Raw genomic sequence first — 19188 nt, 5'->3', positions numbered from 1 at the left:
TCACTTACAGCTATTCAGAGAAGTACACTGTCTGTCCGTCCATCCATCCAGCCAGTCATTGAGATAAATGGAAGAACTTCAGGTTCAATTTTTTTCTTTCAACATATCTATTCAGTTGCTGATCAAAAGCTTAGCGTAAATGTCGCAACTGTTATAATGGCACTATTCTTGTCACTATTTACTAGTTATAAACACAAAAAGGTCTCAGAAAGAAGCTTCCTCGTCAGTTATCGAAAGAAGGTAATCTTTTTTGTAGCCATGATAATAGTCTTGCTGGTTTTCTGCACCAGGAGCGAATTACACTCGAGGAGGGACGGTGGTTTGAGGCCCACACCTTGTATCTCTGAGAATATTCAGTCTTTACAATGAAAATTGGAGGGATTGCAGGCCTTTCATAAAGATTATATTAAACTCGGTCCGGAATAAGCCGGATGTTATCCCAAAGTTACAAACTAGGCGGGCCCTGAAATACTACCGACTTCATACGCGCGCGTGAGACGGAAGGGGAAAAACATGTAATCCTACGAAGGTAACGTTCAGGTGAAAAACTGTGTTGTTGTCAAAACAATGCCAGAGGATCAGGAGATTTCTCGATAACTTAATTTAAAAAGAAAAGTTAATGTGTCATCGATGCCAACGCGAAGCTCTTTCCAATTGATTTGACGAGAAAAAAAAAAGGTTGAATAATTGTAACCTTTGAAGGGAGCTATTAAGTTAGAAAGAGAACTATAAACGCTTTGCCAGTGACAACGTATTATCCTGAATAGGTAGTTATATGATATTGAAATTTGCTCAATAAAAGCTTGCATGGTGAAATGCTTTAATAGTTTGAAGTTTGTATAGTATAGTAGCATGTTTGTTGTGAATTCATAACTTCCAGTTATCTCACACGGAGAGAACATCCAAAAACAGCTGGTGAGTTCCTTTGCGTCATGTAGAAACACGGTTTTCTTGGTACTTTTTGTTTTTAATTAAATCGCGCGGCCGGTGGTAATACATTGCAAATGCTCTCGAAACATTTTCAAAACGTTATACGTATTACTAGCAATAAATTTTAATCAAATTTCTAGGGTTGAATTAGAAAGAGTGAAACATCCACCGGAAGATAGAAATTGAAAGCCTCGGAAGGAGTCTACGAAAATGTTTGCATTATATTGAACACAACTAATGATTTGCCCGATGAAATCATTTTCATTTAAATAGAGAAACAACGCCCATGAGATCCCTATAGTTTCTTCAAATGGAGGTGATTTCAAGAAGGGCTGACAGAAAAGAAATAAATAAAGGAGGTGACACAAAGTACATAAAAAACAAAACTATAAAGAAAATTAAACGCACCACTACCAATGATCTGTAATAGCAAGATAAATAACAAATATTTACTTTCTACTGACTTTACAATGGGAACAAGATAATGAACTATATGCCTGTTGAAACTGTGTTAACGTATTGAAATTGAAATTTCAGAAGTCTTTTACCACTTCTAGTAAAATAATGTGATTTTCATTTCACTACGAGGGGCTGAGCTTATAAATAGCAAGAAAAAAACACCGAAATAATCACCATTCTCCTACTGTAATTATATCTTCTCAAGTGACAGCTTTGTTGGAAGCTTTCGTCAGTGGGGACCAAGACATGCCGACCTCAAATGTCATCACTTTGTAATCAAATTCGCTTTCACATTCACGGCTCTCTCTATCAACAGCCGACGAATTGAAGTTGCTTATTATAGGCAGTTTGAAGATGTAGGTACCTTCACAATGTTTCTGGACCTATTTGAATATGTTGAGTAAAACAAACCATTCTCGCTTTGTTGTTATTCCCAAAAAAAAAAATAGAAAAAAAGAAAAGATCGAGAAAGCATGTTAAACTATCCGGCTTGCAGTTACAAATTGACTCGTCTCCGGGTCGAACGATCCGAGTTCGATCCCTGGCCGAGGACATTGCGCTGTAGTCTTTAGCAAGACGTTACTCTCACAGTGCCGCCTCCACCCAGGTGTATAAATGGGTACAGCAGAACTTAATGCTGGAGGTAACCTGCGATGGACTAGCATCCCAACCAGGGGGGAGTAGAAATACTCTTAGTCGCTTTACGCAACAGAAGCCGGGATAAGCTCCGGCCTGATGAGCCACCAGACCTTACCTTAGCTACGAAGTTAACTCTCATGAAGATGGAGTGAACAAAACCCAGAACAACCGTTTTGATCTCGATTATATGGTCCATGCAAGCAAAACACCGTAGACATTAATGTTTCCCCTATTTTATTTCAACAATGATAACACTTGTCAAGTTCGTTCTCTCCCAATACTCAATGAGATCTTCCAGGCACGTGGAATAAAAATTATCAAAAAATAGCAAAAGGAAGGCGCAATTTTGGTTTTGTATAATTAAACATACAGAGTTTATTTGCACACACTTAACAATACTTCAATGCTGGCAGCAATGAATCAGGGAATAATTTTTCTCTGACTTTCTTTTTATGTTTGACTGGTTCGTTTGTTTTTCCCTTTTTTTATTTCTGTCTTTAAAAAAAATATATTAACATGTTCATTACGTTTCACAAAGGCATAAAAAAAACGAACTGTAAGGTACAGAACAATAATAAAAGAATGAATAACATAACGGAAAAGGAGTAAAACTTGTCGACTCTTATTTTTTTGCTGATAGCGTCTCGAATTGTTCATGAAATCGATGAAATCGTTAAATAGCCCGTTGTGGCACATTTGAATATTTACGCACCTAAATATCTTGTCTTCAACGCGTTTGAGTTTTGCTTGATTTTTTCCCTTCCTTTTTCTATTTATTTCATGTTAAGAAAGAAGAGGGAAAACACAAAGAAAAGAAAGAAAAGAAGGAAAAGAAGAAAAGAAAAGTAAAGAAAAGATTGTTTGTATAAGGTATTGTAATGATAAACATCTGGGAATTTCCCATGTAAGAAAAACACCCGTGCACTCTCCTTTTAAACATTTGATGCAAGACAACACGATACATAGTACATAGCTTTTATTTTCAACGAACCTTTTAAAAAGAGACGAATTATTAACGTAGTTAATTGCAGGCCCTCTGCAGGTCACTGAAGAGAAAAAAAAAATCAACTGCATACTAATTTAAATTAAATATGCGATATTGTTAAAAGTGAATTTCAAATATTAATTAGGAATACAGGCTGGCGTCTCTCCCAACGCTATTAAAGACGATGAAACAAAAACATACCCATTGAAAAAAAAGTAATTAACTTGCAAGACTGATAACAAAGTGAAACTTTTTACGATTTGAGGTTCCTTTGAATCTCAACCGATCAATGATCATGCCTTCAAGAGTGACATCTAACGAAGTTCCTATGCACAGTGAACAGGGAATGCCTTCATCGATTTCAATTCAACCTACGAGGAGTGATGTGACAGCAGTTGACAACTCGATTTCTGCAGAAACAAATGTCAACGAACAGATGCTTAAAATAATCGACGACGTCTATAGTCCGGTGTTAAAACTGATGAAGTATTTTGGAATATACTCTGAACAGACAAACTTAAAACACTTGGCATATGCTTCTGGTCGTTGCAGAAAACTGGTTTATCTCACACGCATTTATTGTGTTGTGGTAGTTTCCGGGTTCTGGTTGAATTTCATTATGTCTTTTGCCGGAGTTTTTCTTGGAAATAACATTTATCTTTTCATAACGGTCAGCTTATGGTGTCTTTTGATTGCACTGAGCGCCACAATTTCCTTGATTGTACAATGGGTGCCTCTAGGAGATTCGAAGAAATCCCGTTGTGAAAATTTCTTTCGAAATTTAATCGCCATCAATAGCAATGTTAATTTAGAAAAGGTGAAAAGTAAGTCCAAAAAGGGCATAGTTATATTTTGTTCTTTTTTTGTCTGTGGTGCCATAGGTACCTTAACAACCTATCTAATGTTGGACTTTAGCATTGCAGCTCTCAAACCTTGGGATGGATGGTTTGGTATTAGAATAATTTCCCTCATCTTCTTTATCTATGGTATGAGTGTGTGTCTTCTTACTCTCCTTTTTTCTATATTACGTGTTTGATACTTGAGGCTCTGTTTGATGATCTGCATATGCGAATGTCGTCATTTCATTCGGTCCTAGTCGAAATAGGAACGTTTAAGATGGAACATTTCAGATTGTGCGAAGTAGTCCAGATTGCTGACAAGATGCTCGCCCGTCTTTTGTTTGGACTGGTCTCTTTATATATTCCGCTGATTTGCTTCAATTTCTACCAAGCGGTTAATTTACCTGAAGAAGACAAAGTTGTGTCACTCGTCAGCAATATATTTTGGTTTCTGACGTGTTCTAGTCTTTTAGCAGTCATCATGTCATTTGGATCCAAAGTCTGCGACAAGGTACATCAATTGTGTTCATAGCATCGGATAAATTTATTCTTTGACAATAACAACAATAACTATTTTTCAAATAGTTTTGTTCATTGATGTCTTTCATTTTATTTGTTGTTTACCTGTTTTTGAATTTCAAATATCTTTTCTTTTTTTTTTTTTTTATCATTGTCACATTTCCCCCTTCATTCATTACATGTACATGGTCAATTGAATTGCTTGGAGACTTTCTAGCGCTACTGTAGTACTCACTTTGTATTCCATTTGTTTGACTTTGCATTTGTCGACGTGTGTTTTGATATTTCTGTTTCAGATTCACAACTTCCGAAATATCTTACAAACCTCTCTTGGGTCAAAGGAAGACGAAAGGAAGGTGTTTGTTGCTATACAGGTACTTCCCGTCCTCCCCTTCTCCCGTCCTCCCGTCCTCCCCTCCTCCTCCCCTCCCCTTCCCCTTCTCCCCTCCCCCACCCCAAAACTTACTAATTAAGTTAACAAACAAACAAACAAACAAACCAAAAGTATCATTAAATAAATATGATTATGATATCAGATATAAAGTTTCTGTGTGAGTCAAGGACGACGCTAACTGTCCTTTGTATACTAGACAAATTACTTAACGTTAACTTTTATTTAATTGTATTTCAGTTAGTGTCGTTTATGTTGGACCTTCAAGGTGAACCAAAGGATCTTTCCATTGGGGAACTGGTCGTAGTCCACGTCACTAACGGTAAAACGAGTCAGTTACCAGTAAGAAGCTATTACAGACTGATTATAAGCATGTTCTTTACAAAATGGCGAAATAAATCTGCAACAAATGTGGAATGTCTGCCTTCCACGATTTTAGCCGTAAGAAAATATACCATATTAAAAAAGAAAAGGACCGATTTTCGTCTGTGTTAGACATGTTTTTAAGAGGGTTTTTTTTTCTTTTTTGCATTGTCACTTGTTTGAAATCGTTGAAGAGAAATATCCTGATAGTTACAATTGAACTGGGCGGCAGTATCTACATTATATTAGCGTAGTGTGGATATTGATCATTCGACTGAAATTTGCAAGAAACACGAAATATCACGACATATTTCGAAATATCACAACTAATACTGTACATTCAATCAGCATGCTGGTTGGCTGAGAACACGTCAATTAATCCCAAGTCTCTTTTCCTTTTAGTTTTTCCAATTACTTGTAATCAATTATTCCCCGTTGCCCTCGAAATTAGTTCAAAACCTATGCAAATACTGAAAATGGTTTCATACAAAAAAGTTATGTCCAGCGTTTATCTTTTATCATTTTGTCTCCCCATTATGACAACGTAATTGAGAAACTACAAGGAAAGAGGTTAGCTCTGTTTTAATTTTTAAATGTCTACATATCTTTCTCGTTTTTTAGATTGTTGGATCAATTGTCTCATACTTTGCTATTATGTTGACCCTGCCAAAGTAATAGAGCAAAGGTCACCGATAAAAACTGAAGATGATGTGAACCAACTACGTCAAAGTTGTTTAAATCATAATCCATGACTTGTACTGACTTAATTCTCATGATCTTGGCTTTTGGTATCTGAGATGCTTTCGTGTAAAATGCGAACAACATTTTAAATCATGTGTGTGTTTTTGCACATTTCATATCTTTACAACTGCACTCTTCTGGCAAAGTTTAGTTAAAGGAAAATTGTTGTCGATGTAAAATACATTATTTTGCACCAAATGACCTGCGCACTTTGATATCACGATTCCTAACAGCCTCAAAATAACTCCAAATGATGTCAAAATAGTTAAATATAAATAAATGACAAAATAAAGGTAAAAATAGAGAAGAGCAGGAATAGGAAGATAACAGAGTGGAGGAGGAAGGGGTGAAATTCCTTTGACATTTTGTAAATGTATTTATAAATGGCAATAATAATAATAATAATAATAATAATAAAAATAATAATAAAAAAAACAACCAAACAATGCTCTCAGACTGCTATCATTTCGAAATATTAGCAAAGAGTCTCAATGCTGAATGGAACTCTCTATTGGCCTCCGGTTGCCCAGCGACCTGAGTACAGAGACACCGTAATGGTGTTGAATGCCAGAACGTTCTTTCTCAGGCATATTAGCTTGGCATATCCGCGAGTAGAGCCATGTCCATAAGCTGTCACCATACTAGACATAGAAATAACCTAAGTTAGCCGCTATTCAGAACAGCTACGGGCCATCGGTCTTTTGTATATAGAACCGTTCGACACAATTCCAAACTTCTAATATTTTGGTTCATCAAAATCATTAGCCTCATAACTTTTCACTCTCAGCAAAAAAAAAAAATAAATAAATAAAAAATAGAAAATAAAAAAATAAACAAACAAACAAACGACAACAAAAACAAAAACAGTCAGTATAGATCAGTGCGTAAGCCGCCCACCTATTACAAGATTGGTTTCGCGCATAGATCTGATAAGAAAAGTATTGACAGGGAGGCGAACAAACGACAGGGTTTTGGGTAAACGTTTCATAAACGTAAACAATTGTCTCGCAAACTCAATCCATATTCAGCTAGATGACCACATCTAGCTTTTTCTGGAAAAGTTATTATTTATTCAGTCTCTATAAATGCCATTTCTGAGTTACTCAGAGAACTTATAAATGGTGACGCAAAAAAAAAAATTACTTCTGGGTAGGTCAGTGATATTGACTTGAAATTTTCACCACAAAAGCTTGCGTGGCGAAACTCTTTTGCAGTTTCAAAAATTGTAAATTATTACTGGTATCTTTACCGCGAATTCATTACTTACAATTCCCACACACGAAGAAAAGAATTAAACATTCAAAAACAGCTTGTGTGGATCGTAAATGTCATAGAGACCGATTCATTTCTCGGTACTGTACGTTTTTAATTAAATCACACTGCTGGTGATAATACTGTTTATTTATTTTTCTTCTTTGAAATTTCAAATGTGTTAATAACAGTGAATTTTAATTAAAGTGCTAGATTGAATTAACAAGAGGGAACACCGACCAGGAGATGGATTATTAAGAATTTCCGAACGTTTAGAAAACAAGTTGTATTTCATTGTACAGAACTTTGCCCAAGGAAATCATTTGCACTTCAATAGAGGAACCACGCCATTGAGATCGCGAGATGGAGGCAATTTCACATAAAAATCTATAAAGCAAATTAAAAGCGACACAAATATATATCTTCCAACAAATTATATGAATTTACAACAAAGGACGAAAACTAGAAAAAAGTACCAAAGAATTGCGATAAGCAGATCAATAATTAATAATTTGCTTCCTATTACAATTTGATAAGGGAAATGAACTATGCCTGTTGATATTGACTTAATGTATTTAAATTGAAAATATAAAGTCCATTATCGCTTCTAGTGAAAATGATTTTCATTTCACTGCAAGGGGTTCAGTTTATCAACACTATGAAAAAAAAAAACATCGACGTCTAAATTAGGAAATATAATCACCCTTTTCCTTCAGTAACCAGGAGTCAATGTAATCATGCCTTCTCGAGTGACACCTTTCCAAGCTTCCTTTATTGGGAACCAAGAAATACGGATCTCAGCAGCCGCAGCACCAAGTGTGACAAATGACGTTCCCTTCAATGTTGAAAGTCAAGAGCAAGAAAATGCCGACGAGCGGTTTCTTAAAGCAGTCGAAGATGTATACAGTCCGTTGCTGAGAGTAATGAAGAGTTTTGGAACATATTTTGGAGATGTGACTTTAAAAAATTTTAGAGGCACCTCTAGTCCGTACAGGAAACGGAATGGTCTTACCCGCATTTATTGTTGTGTGTTAGCTTCTGGCTTCTGGCTTAATTGTATTTTGTCCTTTATGGCAATGATGTTTGAGAATGATATATATGTCGTTCTAATGATGACTCTCTGGTGTTTATTTATTGCACTCAACGCTACGATAAGCTTGGTGGTCTTACCTATAACTGGAACGAAGAAATCTCGATTAGAAAAGTGTCTTTGTTATCTCTTGGCTACCGTTAAGACGATTAATTTAGAAAAGGTGAAAAAGAACTCCAGAATAGCCTTAGCTGTGTTTTGTATCCTCTTCATTTTCTCCGCAGCAGGTATCCTCGCTGGATTACTGTTTTTTAATGAATTCAACATTGGTATATTTAAGCCTTGGCATGGATGGTTTGGTTTTAGGGTATTCTCACCAACTTTCCTGATCATCGGAGTCGGTTCGTGGCTGCTACCAATTATCTTTTTCTGCATTACAAGCCTGATGCTGGAGACTATTTTCGAAGATTTGCATAGGAGAATGTTGCTATCACATTCGACCCCAATGGACCTGACAGCCTTGAAAAGAGAGTATCACAAACTATGTGAAGTAGTTGAGCTTGCTGACAAAGTGCTTGCCCCTCTTCTTCTCGTGTTTGTTTCTGTGTACATTCCGCTCCTTTGCTTCAGTTTCTACAATGTTGCTAAACCCCGTGACGAAGATTCGCAAATATTCTTTTTGTACAATCTGTTCTGGTTTCTCTTAGCAGCTGCTATCTTAGGAGTTATTTTGGTGTTTGGATCCAAAGTCGGCGAAAAGGTATAGCTTAGAAAGTCATCCCTTCATAATTTCTCAAACTCATACCAAACTGTTATAACAAAGGAAATCATTTCTGTGGCGGTAAATGTATTTGGGTAACCGATATTATATAGACTTTTTAGCATGTTATTCATTTTGTTTAAAGTATTTAAAGTGTTCGATGCTCTTAGCCAAAAAACAAAAAACAAAAAACAAAAAAAAAATTCCTAAGGTTAAGAAAATCTCATATCTGGGTCATATCCATACACCTCGAATTTCGTCAAAAAATGCGCCGTTTCATAAATTTAGTTGTTTTTACACGCTAGAAAGCACTCTCTTGAGGTTACAATAATTTTTTTTTTTGGCCCGAATCAAGTTCCAATAATTTAAAACAATTTAAAACGTACGTGAAAATCAGCTACATCAGTTTGAAAGCCCACATTTTTCTGATGATGTATGTATCTTAAATCCTATTTTATTAGTATTGCCATTATTTGTTTCTTTATTTTATGTTTTTGGTTTTCAGATTTATAGCTTTCAAAAAGTTTTGCAAATGTTTCCTGTCTCAACAGCAGATGAATCGAAGGTATTTATTATACCAAAATTGAGGACGTTTATACCCTACGTACCCATTTGAACATGTTATATACAAACTACTTTGACTCTCTATTTGGACATAAGTGAGTGGACCCTCAATTTTTCTTTGTAACTTTTTTTTTTTCAGTTACTGATGTTTGTGCTGGATATTCAAGGCGACCCCAAGGGTCTTTCCGTTGGAGGACTGGCTGTCATCAATAAATCCATGTCTCTAACGGTAAAGTCTGTTTTTATGTGAAATGTTTAGAAAAATCGACGATGAGTAGCCTAGGGCATTTGTTGTTCCAACATTTGTCTTTTTGTGTACTTTGTGATGGTGATAAATGATAAAAAAATGTACATGTGTGCTGTAAGTTCAACTTCGTATTTAGCAAATGAAATTTTCAGTGAACCACTACTTTAATATGTGTGGAGGTGCAGTGGCCTCATGGTTAGTGCGCTTGTCTCCGGATCGAACGGTCCGGGTTCGAGCCCTGGCCCGGGACATTGTGTTGTGTTCTTGGGCCAGACACTCTACTCTCACAGTGCCTCTGTCCACCCAGGTGTTTAAATGGGTACCAGCCAATTTAATGCTGAGGGTAACCCTGCGATGGACTACCATTCCATTAAGGGGGGAGTAGAAACACCCCTAGTCGCTTCATGCTAAGGAAACCGGGATAAGCTTCGCTCTGGCGGGCCGCTTGGCTCGTATGCAGACTTTACCTTTACCTTACTACTTCAATATGGTCAATATGTATCCTTACGAGTTTACCCTCATTAGTTATACCTATGCATACGGCCTCACTAAAACCAAAGAGAGACCCTAAGTTCAAAAAGGGTACAAATTTCCGTAAAGCTCCATTCATTATATTATTATTATTTGATTAAACAGTAACTATGTTCTAAAATCTTTGGTGTTGTCTTTTTCCAGGTTGTTGGAATAATTATTTCTTACTTTGCTGTCATGTTGAGTCTCCCAAGCTAACTCATACCCAGAGGAAAAGCTGTGAAGAAAAACGAGAACAACGTTTTGATCCGGCACTCCCTCTACCGTTGACCTTAGTTTTTGTTTTCGTCGATTATATTTGAACAATGTATAAGTCGTTAATAGAGTTGTGAAGTACCCAACAGTTCTGAGATCGATGTAATATCAAAGGAAAGGCGAAAGTTTGGCATAATTGGACGACAACCAAAAGTGTTTTTTTTTTTTTTTTTTTTTTTTTAATTTTTGATTTAATTTCCTACTACATTTAACAAAGATGCACAGAACACATGATGCGGTAGAGCTTAAAATATAACCCAGAATAGCGGTATTCTATAGGATGTCTAAAGTATATTGCTTCTAGATCGATTGACTAAAATTTTAGAAATGAAAGTTTAATGTAAAGTTAATATGTAAAAATAAAATAAATAAATTAATGTGGATGTAGTAAAGATTGCCGACTTTTATTTTGCTTCTGATAGTCGCGCTGAAGAGTCAAATCGATCAAATAATTATATGGCCCAGAGTGACAAAGTTTATTTACGACTATATGCTTCTCTTGATTTCTACCTTCAACTTTTATTTATATATATTTTATTTATTTCATTGCATGCTAACAGGAGAGCACAGAATTATACAACTGTCATCATTGTAGGTACTCAGCATTGTAAGGAAAAACAACTGGACTTTTCTCATGCAAAAAAAAAAACAACAACAACCAAACGTTCTCTCTATATAAAGGATTTTAAATAAACCTTTGATGCGGGACAATAAAACATCTTGTTTTCATCCATCTTCCCTATTTGAAAGCATAAGGAATAATTAACTTGAACTTAGCTTGCACAGAGATAATTGCAACCTCTCTCCAGGTCATTTAAGAGAAGAGAATCGTAATTGCTCACTGATTCAAATTAAATCCACCTTGTTGTTTAAGAGAAATTCAAATCTTAATTAAGAATACATACTCTAATGTCTACAGACGCTATTAAAGGAAACGAAACAAAAAACCTATCAAATGAAAATAAATAAGTAATTTACTTTTAAGACTGATAACGAAGTGAAACTTTTTACGTTTTGAGCCCCGGTTGCATTACTAACGATCGTAAATCATGCCTTCAAGAGTGATGCCTAACAAAGCTTCCATGCCTAGTGATCACGAAATGCTTTCCACAATTTCAATTCAGTCTACGAGGAATGATTTTATAATAGTCGAGGACTCGATTGCTGAAAGAGCAGATGCCAACGAACAGACGCTCAAAACAATCGACGAAATCTACAGTCCAACGTTGAAACTGATGAAGTGTTTTGGAATATACTAATAATAATAATAATCAATATTTAAACAGGGTGACCCCTTCAGTCGCAGGACTGGTATCAACGGGGGCCCTGTATAACGTAAAACCGACAAGTTTAAAACATTTGCCAAATGCTTCTGGTCGACGTGGGAAACTAGTTCCACGCATCTATTGCGTTGTGGTACTTTCTGGTTCCTGGTCGAATTTCACTATGTCTTTTGCCGATATTTTCTTTGGAAATAACATTTATCTCTTCTTTATGTTCAGCTTGTGGTGTCTTTTGCTCGCTCTGAGCGCCACGATTTGCTGGATTGTACTGTGCTTGCCTCTAGGAGACTCACGGAAATCTCGATTTGAAAATTTCTTTGGAAGTTTACCCGCAATCAATAGCAATGCAAATTTAGAAAAGGTGAAAATTAAGGCGAAAGTATCTGTTGTAATCTTTTGTTTCCTTTTTGTCTGTGGTGCAATCGCTGCTTTGGTGAGTTACCTAATGTTGGACATTAGTATTGCAGCTGTTAAACCTTGGAGTCGATGGTTTGGTTTTAGAATGCTTTCCCTCGTCTTTATTATTTATGGTATGGGTGTGTGGTATCGTCCTATCCTGTTTTTCTATATTACATGCTTGATACTAGAGGCATTCTTTGATGATCTGCATATGCGAATGTCATCATGTCATTCGGTCTTCGTAAAGATAGGAACCTTCAGGATGGAACATTACAGATTGTGTGAAGTGGTCCAGATGGCTGACAAGATACTCGCTCCTGTTTTATTTGGACTGGTCTCTCTATACATTCCGCTGATTTGCTTCAATTGTTACAGAGCTATTAATTTACCTGAAGAAGGCAAATATGTTACCCTCGTCAGCAATATATTTTGGCTTTTGACTTCTTGTGGTCTCTTAGCAGTCATTATGATATTTGGATCTAAAGTATGCCAAAAGGTATGCAGCATCGCATTTTTTTTAAACTGTAGTTTCGTTACTCAATTTCTTTCTTTCTGTTTCTTTTTTTCGCATTTAAATACCCTGCTTCTATCATCAATTTACATATTTCTCCTTTCATTCATTGCATGGTAAGTTTAAGTGTTTAAGATCTTTCTGTTGCTACTCTCACTTTGCCTTATAAACCTCTCTGTTCTACTTTCATTTGCTAACTTAAAAAGCACTCCCAAGTTGACAATGTATTTATCATATCGTGAATTTGATATTTCTGTTTTAGATTCACAACTTCCAAAATCTCTTACAAACTTCTCTTGGATCGGAGGAAGACGAAAGGAAGGTGTTTGGTGCTCTACAGGTACATAAATTGTCTTTTCTTTAATATTCACGAACACCGGGAGCGTGAATGGCGCAGTGGTGATAGCATTCCCCCCACCCACCCCTCCCCCTCCAACCTATGTGGCCGGAGTTCGATTCCGGCCCGTTGCCATATGTGGGCTGAGTTAGTTGTCGGTTCCCACGTTTCTCTGATATTTTTTTCTTGGATTTTACAGTTTCCCTCCCTCCTCAAAAACCAACACTCTAAATTCCAATTCGACGAGGATAGACCAGTGAACTCGCATAAAAACCAGCAAAGGCTGATGTGGCTTCTTCTCTATATGTTGTAATTTATTATTGTAACTTACTATTCATTTTCATTAAAATTTTCCAGCAAAGAAACACCCTGTCCCACCATCTCCCTCCGTAATAAGAAAACAAAGAAAAAAAAAAAAAAAACACAGAAAGAAACGGAGAAAGGGAGTGAGAAAGGAAGAGATACAGAAATGCATAACAAGACTTTGTAGCCAAGTATTCAAATAAACAAACAAACTGCAGGAGTAAATAATTTATGGGTCGATGAGGACGTTCCTCATGCTTTGTAAACTAGAGAAGTTACTATGTAAGTTGACGTTTAATTGCATTTCAGTTGGTGTCGTTTATGTTGGACCTTAAAGGTGATCCAAAGGGTCTTTCCATTGGGAGATTGATTGTAGTTTCCACGTCCACGTCACTAACGGTAAAACCAGACCGTTACTAATAACGTATATATCACAGACTGATTATAAGCATTTCCTTTCCAAAAATTGTGCAATAAATCAGCGAAAAAGGTCCAAATGTCTAACTTTCATGATTTTTTTGCGGTGGAGGTTATAGCATAAAAAAGAAAACTCCTTTTTTTTAATTTCGACACATTTTTAGGACGCATTTGATTGTTGCTGATATGTACATGTAATAGCTGAGGAGGTATTTCGAAATGGTTACAATTGAAACAATTGCCAGAAAAAAAAATTGTTGTTAGAGATGATGTACAGTATCTTCAATGTAATGGCTTAGTTTCCATCTTGATCACTGCACTTTAATTTACAAGAAACCCAAAGTATCTTTTAAACTATAAACTATATTTGTGGGAGGCGCGGTTTGCTTATGGTTAGCGCAAGTCTCCGGACCTAGTGGTCCGGGTTCGAGCCCTGGCCAAGGCCATTGTGTTGTGTTCTTGGACAAGTGACTAAGTAAGTAAGTAAGTACGTAAGTCACGTTTATTGTGTATACACTTAGCTTTACTCAAGTAAGACTCTTTACTCTCACAATGCCCCTTTACACCCATTATATCTACAATATAATGGCTTAGCGTCCATCTTAATCAATGCACTTGAATTTACAAGAAACCCAAAAAGTATCTTTTATCTGATAAACCATAAATTATAAGTCTGTAAGCAATTATTGATGGGAGGCGCGGTTTGCTTATGGTTAGTGCGCTCGTCTCCGGACCTAGCGGTCCGGGTTCGAGCCCTGGCCAGGGACATTGTGTTGTGTTCTTGGACAAGACACTTTACTCTCACAGTGCCTCTCTCCACCCAGGTTTACAAATGGGCAACGGCGCCCTTAATGCTGGGAGCAATACTGCGATGGACTAGCATCCCATCCAGTGAAGAGTAGAAATATTCCTAGTCGCTTCATGCTACAGAAACCGGGATAAGCTCCGGCCTGATGGACCACTTGGCTCGTATGCAGACTCTATCTTACCTAAGCAAATATTGAAAATATTGAAAAAGAAAGTATTGTTCGTGAAATTAACTTTAACTTGAGTAATCTCTTTAGTCTAGCATTTAACTTTCATTATTATGTATACCCGTCCCATTAAGAAAATGGAGTTGGGGAAATACTATGAAGATGGTCAGCCCTATGTTAATTTGGTAATGTCTGTATCTCATTTCTTACTTTTCAGATTGTTGGAATGATTGTTTCGTACTTTACTGTTATGTTGTCCCTGCCAAAGTAAAGGAGTAACCGTCACCTACTTGTAAATCAACTACGTAACAGCTGTGCAATCCATAGTTACATTAATTCATTCTCATAATCTTGGCTTTGGTATTAGTAGGTACTTCCACGTAAAATGCGGAAAACATAATTATTAAATCAGATGGACAGTACAATACAAAATAATATATAGATTTAGGCCAGCCTAAAAGCGTAGCTCCTGGGCCGGGTTGTTCAAAGCCCAATTAAGCTAACCCAGAAAAAGGTAGAATTTTGATTTGAGTTTTGTAACTTTGCGGTGAGGTTTCTGTATATTGTTTGGCCTTCTGCTTTGAGTTTTAATAATCACCATGTACACAAAACAAAACAGCAAAAACCATTTGTATAGAAGAAAAAGTTATAATTCGATTCACTTTTAATCCTGGGTTAGCGTAAACCGGCTTCCGAGCAATCCTGCAATTCTTCTAAATACAGCAACGATAAGAGAGTTAAACTCGACTGAAATTGACTCAAATTTTACAGCGAGGCAAAAACACAAGATTACGCGCCATTACGGCGCCAAGCCATAAACAACCAAGCAAACTCTAACAACTTCAAAACAGTATATTGAATTTACTTACAGTGACTTTCCTTGCCATTTTAAAGGAACAAAGATAAACTTGCGTTGACTAATCATCGATAGATGTGTAAAAAGGCAAAAGATGGACGATTGCCGCTAACTTTTAGGAGCGAAATTTAGGCAGCGGGAAAAAAATCCGGCCCGTGGGCCGTATCGTAAAAAGCTGGACCGGTCACGTGCGTATGATTAGCCAATCAAATTCGAGGATTTAGGAGTCCGGCCTGCTCAGCGGCCCGTATTGACGGCAAGGTCTCGGTTGGAGATTTTCCCGTTAACACCAAACGTTCGAGGTTAATAAGTTTTTTATTGTGTGGCTTTTTGCTTTGCTTTTTCGGGTCTGTAATCGGCCCGTGGACATTATGGGAGAATATTGCGCTACAATTGGCCAATCAGAGCGCGCGTTATATCGGCTACAAACACAAGCCATGTAATAAAACCCAGTGCTGTGCACTGCACTGCACTATAGTACATTGCAATAGCCTTTTAAGGACGTCCCTTCGCATTAAACATAAGAAAGCATTAACAATTACCGAACGAATTTTTTTTTTCTTCTTTTGTGAGTTATTACTGTTATCAGCCGTAACCAAGGGATATTCACGGAGACTATTGTACCTTGTTGCACAGACTTTACTTTCATAAACTACAAGCAGTTTCGAATAAAATCAATTCAGTCTGAATACTTAATGGCGACTTCAATTCAGTCTGAATACTTAATGGCGACTTTATTCGTTGCTAAAGTGGTTGTCTTGTTACTACTTTCTGAGGTGTTTGCGGGAAGATAAAATGAAAAAAGTAAATAAATAAATGATAAAATACAATAAAATTACACGGCTGTGTGTCTGCGATCGGTGGTTGAGAGAGCCCACAACACTTATGGTAGCTATAGTGAAGGCGAGAATTGAGGTTATGTATAATGCCTCTCAGTTTGAACAAAACTCCATGAAGAGAACTATTATAAACTTTTATCCACTTACCATATGACTATATAATATTTGTGTCATGCACCTTATATACTACACATATAATTGTAATATAAATGCTTCTTGGAAATGAATGTTTAAGGCCAAGTTTGAGCTGCATAGTTCCATTTTTAAGGACTAATTTTAGTGGTAGTTTAACAGTAGCTTCGCCATCGGTAGCGCTCTTTATTTTACTGATGGTTTTATGATTGCTACGCCGTCCGGAGCTCAAATTTAAGTTCAAACATATACGTTGGCCAGCTCGAGATCTCCTACTCAATATACATGGTTGCTTTGTTAAACGTATCCTAGAAATTGTTTTAGGTATTAAATTTCTGTTGATGTTGCGCTGTTGTTGGCAGTTTGTGATCTCTCATGCTTATGTACCGTAACTGTACATACATTTAAATAAAAGTGAGCTTGAATAAAACTTGTCTATTCTGATTGGAAATCAAAAAGACCCGCATCATAGATTGTTGTATATGTGCATATTTGTTCAAGGTTACCGTTTATACCTTTAGAGGTGTCTCAGGTCCAAGCGATGTCGCGCGTCCGGTTTAAACTGTAGATACCTAAACCCCTATACGTCTACGTCTACGTGTTATATTGATGCAAATGCCGCCGCGTGTAACCAACATAATCTGTATCCCACAGGTCACATTTAAATTGATAAACAAGGGATTGTTGGTTAACAACACACGGCTTGACTTCGAGCGGTTTCAGATGTTGCTTGACCTTGTGACTTACAAACGTGGGCTGGACTGCCACTTGTATCTTCTGGCTCATATCTTTGAGTTGTGCTGCTACGATATCAGCTGAAGCCTGGTCTTTAAATGGCAGAATAACGCGATCCTGACAAAGGATCGGGGGCGGTAGTGATGGACAAGGATTAATAGTTACGTTTGCTAGCTAATGCATCAATAAATAATGCCACCAAATTCATAATGGAAAAATTCCGAAGCGCTATCACCCTATCCTATAGAAAGAGAATGAGCTAGAATCACTTGTTCGCCGAATCCTCCCTGCTGAGGCTACAGACTCTGTACGCCCATCAGACTCCAGGTTAATGGAATAATGGAACGCTTCCGTTTCTTGGCCCACAGCTCCTTAACAAATCTATATAAATCCAAACAAAAGTATACGCCAAACCTACCAACACTGGCCTTCTGCTGCATTACAACAGCCATGTTGATGATCGCTACAAGCGCGGCTTACTAAATCGTGCCTTCAACTGGTGCCTACTTTTCCAAGGAATGTGATAGGCTCAAAATGGTGTTTTCTCGACTGAGTTACCCAGACAGGTTAATTAATCGCACCATCTAGCGCTTTATTCCAGTCAAAGCTTCTGATCAGCCAGTTCCCGAGTTACCAGCTGTTAAAAATGATCGTGTTTGCGTTGTTGTGCCATTTGATATTGTACGAGCACAACTCAAAGATCTGAGCCAGAAAATTTATTTGTCTGTTTACCCTATTTTCAATTAAGACCAAAGAAAAGGCAAAAACTTGGGCGATGCCTTGAAGGAGAATCTTCTTTAAGATATTTAACCATTAGACGAATTTTAATCTATATTTTCAGCGTTATATTTTGTGTTTAAAATTGACGAAAGCAGAGAGAGTAATTGATCTATTGTGGAGTTTGCTGGTGTATAAGTGATAGCGCAAATACAACATGGTGTAACTGATTTTTCTTAACAGAGTTTTGTTTGACATGGCAAATTCAAAAACAACGTTGTCAGTTTTGATGCAAAAATGGTGGTAAAATGGCCCATTTTACCTAAGTCCCATGTCCAGGCTTTGCCTATAATTAAAGCCCAACTTTTTGTGGCAGCCAGAGAGAATATGAAACGCAAAAGGTAGCGAGAGTAAAAGGGCCGGGAAAAAGGAAAGCAAAGGGGCAAGGAAAAAAACTTGGAACGGGCAATGGCAAATAAAGTCCAAATTTTGGCTTACGCGCGTGCGCCAAACTAAAATGTTGTACAGTTTAGTACCTAATCTTGAGGACATCTATCTTTTTGGTATAATATAGCTGTCTCAGCAAAACTAAGGTCAATTTAGCGTCATGGCAGCCAAAAAAGGTATTTAATAGTTAAAAACGGCATTTTTTGTGAACGTTTGGCAGTCAAAGAGTTAAAGTATAATGATGCCCACGCTTGGACTTTAAGGAACTTTAAATGCTTCAACGTAAAAGGCATCTTTACGGGGGTTTCACGGTAGGTTTGCAGAGTATTTTGGCGGTGTTCACAATTTAACTCTACGCGCCTTTTTTATTACCGTTCTAATGCTCTTTCCAACTTTCCTATTTCGTGCAGTGAAAGTCCCATTTTGTAGATAACTTGGAATTTACAGCGTTTGAACAGTCCATGTTGGTCTAACCGGTTATATGAGGGTTCTATAAATAACACCCATTTTTTCAGTACCTATTTTTTTTCCAGGGTTTAAACAGGCCCTCATTTAAAATTAGGTCTTTTTTTAAGAGTCTCCATTTTTCATTGACATGTTTTTTTTCATGTTTTCGAAAAACCCCCACTGTTTTCACAGCCTTTTCAAGGCACCCCTTTTTAATTTACATGGTGTTTACAGGCTATTTGCAGGCCCCCTGTAACCCCCTAGCTAGTTCCAATTATATGGTCCTT

At 37.0% G+C, this 19188-nt stretch overlaps 1 protein-coding gene across 1 annotated transcript; it reads left to right on the top strand.

The window, feature by feature from the left end:
• The first annotated feature begins 4333 nt into the window (after positions 1-4333).
• LOC145482913 (uncharacterized) lies at positions 4334-15077 on the top strand. The gene is made up of 4 exons (XM_081461558.1): positions 4334-4363; positions 9413-9472; positions 9611-9700; positions 14946-15077. Exons 1-4 carry the CDS (start codon positions 4334-4336, stop codon positions 14997-14999), a joined length of 234 nt encoding a protein of 77 aa, XP_081317684.1. The 3' UTR covers positions 15000-15077.
• Positions 15078-19188: the final 4111 nt, after the last annotated feature.

This window comes from Orbicella franksi, chromosome 3 (assembly GCF_964199315.1).
Source record: "Orbicella franksi chromosome 3, jaOrbFran1.1, whole genome shotgun sequence".
Taxonomy (NCBI): Eukaryota; Metazoa; Cnidaria; class Anthozoa; order Scleractinia; family Merulinidae; genus Orbicella; species Orbicella franksi.
Note: the sequence above shows the minus strand (reverse complement) of the source record. Positions and strands in the feature narration are given on the sequence as shown.

Coding starts and splice junctions, on each gene's coding strand:
- LOC145482913 (XM_081461558.1), top strand. CDS start 4,334: ATGTCATTTGGATCCAAAGTCTGCGACAAG. Junction 9,473..9,610: donor CAACAGCAGATGAATCGAAG/GTATTTATTATA, acceptor TTTTTTTTTCAG/TTACTGATGTTTGTGCTGGA. Junction 9,701..14,945: donor ATAAATCCATGTCTCTAACG/GTAAAGTCTGTT, acceptor CTTACTTTTCAG/ATTGTTGGAATGATTGTTTC.